Source organism: Otolemur garnettii, unplaced genomic scaffold (genome assembly GCF_000181295.1).
Source record: "Otolemur garnettii isolate 467f Iridium unplaced genomic scaffold, OtoGar3 scaffold00095, whole genome shotgun sequence".
In the NCBI taxonomy this organism is placed as follows: domain Eukaryota; kingdom Metazoa; phylum Chordata; class Mammalia; order Primates; family Galagidae; genus Otolemur; species Otolemur garnettii.
Genome location: NW_003852490.1, coordinates 2,452,054 through 2,454,966, shown reverse-complemented (window position 1 = coordinate 2,454,966; position 2,913 = coordinate 2,452,054). Strand labels below are relative to the sequence as shown.

Below are 2,913 nucleotides of genomic sequence, written 5' to 3'. Positions count from 1 at the left end.
ATTCCTATAAAAGCTATGAATTAGTTTCAAAGTAGGGCTGTGTACATTGGATACTTTTTCTTCCATTGTTGAGATACTTTGCTAAGAAGAACATTTTCTAATTCCATCCATATAAACATGAAGGAGGTAAAGTCTCCATCTTTCTTTAGGGCTGCATAATATTCCATGGTGTACATATACCACAATTTATTGATCCATTCATGGGTCAATGGGCATTTGGGCTTCTTCCATGACCTAGCAAGTATGAATTGGGCTGCAATAAATATTCTGATAGAAATATCTTTGTTGTAATTCAATTTTTGGTCTTCTGGAAGACCCTTTATTTTTTGAGACCGAGTCTCACTTTGTTGCCTGCTATGGCATCACAGCTCACAGCAACCTCAAACTCTTGGGCTTACGAAATTCTTTTGCCTCAGCCTCCCAAATAGCTGGGACTACAGGCACCCACCACAATACTGGCTATTTTTTTGTTGTTGCAGTTGTCATTGTTTTAGCTGGCCCAGGTGGGTTCGAACCTGCCAGTCCTGGTGTATGTGGCTGGTGCCTTACCCACTGAGCTACAGGCGCTGTCTCAAATTTTCATCTTAAACACAATGGAACTCTTGAAATCCTAAATAACCAAGACTTCTAATACTTCTCTAGGAAAAGGCATAAATATCTATCAATTTACATTTCAAAAGAACTTTAAAATAATTGTACTTGCTTATAGAATGATATATATTTAATGTTGCATTTTAATCACCTGGTATAGTAATAACTGGGCAGAAATTGAAATATTCTGAAAAGAGCTCAGCGTTTAAAGTTGCGCTCATTAGAATAACTTGAAGGGTTGGCCTCTGCAACACAATGTCCTTCAAAACTAGCAGCAAGAAGTCACTAGAGGAAATAAAAGAAATACTGAGAATCAAACAAATTGAATACATGAAAATTAATAACTTTTAATGTATTTGAGCAAGAGATTTGGGACCTAAGTGTAAACACTAGCTGTCAGGTGTGGGATTTTCTACTTGTGGTGTTATATCAAAAGGTCTAGGGTTTTAGAGCATTTTGGTTATCATATTTTTGGATTAGGGATGTTCAATGTGTATAAGGATATCAATTCTCTCCCAAATAAACTAAATTCAGTGCAGTACCAATTAAAATGCCAACAGGATTCATCATCAAATTTGATAATTCTACTCGATATCTATATGTACACAAAAAGGCATAAAGAAAGAATTTTGTTATAGTATTGTTTAAAATAGTAAAACGATGGAAACTACCTAAATGTTCATGGCTAATTGTAACAGAGTCATCCAGTCTATGGAATAACATGAGGCAGATAAAAGGAGCAAGTTAGAACTCTAAGTAATGAAATGTAAGTATCTCTAAGATGCAGTGTTAGTTAAAAAAAACAAAACGGCAATACTCTACTGCTCTCCCTGCTTCAGCCCTTTGCCCTCCCACAATCTATTCAAAACAGTCGGCCAATAATTCTCTTGAAACACAAATCTGATTGTGCCACTCGTCTCTCAAAATCCTTCATTGACTTCTCATCAGTCATCATCTTCACCCTACCCCCTCATTTCCCACTGCTTTCCCTCCAGCAACTGTCCTGTCACGTCCTAGGGCATGCGCCTCAGGTGTTCTGTGCACGGTATCACTCTACCTGGTTAACCGGCTTCTCTTAGGGACTCACACAGGGAGCTCCCTCACTCCCTTCAAGTCTTTACTCAGAAGATATTTTTTCACTGATGCCTTCCTTGGCTACCTTATTTAAAATTTCAAACGTTCCCCTTCTTTGCATTTCATATTGTCTTTTCCTTGGCTTATCTTTTCTTCTTGGCACTTAACATCCAAGTAAATAAGTATTTTACCTATTTATCTTGCTTGTTGTTGGGTTCCCCCACTGGAGTGTAAGCTCTACAAGGACAAGGATGTTGGTCTAGTCTATTCATTACTCTAATATCTGGGACAATGTGTGGGACATAGTAACTGCTCAATACATAGTTTTTTGTTGTTGTTGATGCCTGGTTTATTTTTCTATTTTTAGATGAGACAAGGTCTCGCTCTTGCTGAGGCTAGCCTCAAACTCCTGAGTTCAAGCACTCCATCTGACTTGGCCTCCCAGGGTGCTAGGATTACAGGCATGAGCCACTGGGCTTGACCTAAATATTCATTGTTAATGATATAAATATATCATTTGTGTCAGAATAAAAGGACAGGAAATGGAAGTGTCTATTTTTTTTTTTTTGAGACAGAGTTTCAAGCTGTCACCCTTGGTAGAGTGCTGTAGCATCACAGCTCACAGCAACCTCAAACTCTTAAGTCTTAAGCGATTCTCTTGCCTCAGCCTTCCAAGCAGCTGGGACTACAGGCACTTGCTACAATGCCTGGCTATTTTGTTGTGGTTGTTCTTGCAGTTTTCATTGTTATTTCAGCTGCTGCAGGCTGGATTTGAACCCACCAGTCTGGGTGTAGATGGCCGGCGCTCTACCCACTGAGCTACGGGTGCTGCCCAGAAGTGTCTATTTCTAATAAACATACATATGTCAATGCACAGAAGTACACATTGCCAATCTTTCTTTCTTTTTTTTTTTGAGACAGAGCCTCAAGCTCTCCCCCTGGGTAGAGTGCCATGGCATCACAGCTCACAGCAACCTCCAACTCCTAGGTACAAGCAATTCTCCTGCCTCTGCCTCCCAAGTAGCTGGGACTACAGGTGCCTGCCACAACGCCCGGCTATCTTTTGGTTGCAGCTGTCATTGTTGTTTGGTGGGCCCGGGCTGGATTTGAACCCACCAGCTCAGGTGTATGTGGCTGGCACCTTAGCTGCTCGAGCCATAGGTGCTGAGCTCACATTGCCAATCTTAATCACTGTAATATCTCTAGGGAAGGAACTAGGAATAGTTTGGGAGTATCAAGAAGGACTTT

General features: G+C 40.4%; 1 protein-coding gene across 2 annotated transcripts in view; it reads right to left on the bottom strand.

Annotated features, from left to right (window-relative positions):
• The window catches only part of DHX57 (DExH-box helicase 57), a 90,815-nt gene that overhangs the window by 52,374 nt on the left and 35,528 nt on the right, over nt 1-2,913 (bottom strand). For both annotated transcript variants that reach the window (XM_003795672.2, XM_023516672.1), the window contains one exon: nt 743-876. In XM_003795672.2, coding sequence (XP_003795720.1) covers nt 743-876 — 134 coding nt within the window. The remainder of the gene's footprint in view (nt 1-742; nt 877-2,913) is intronic.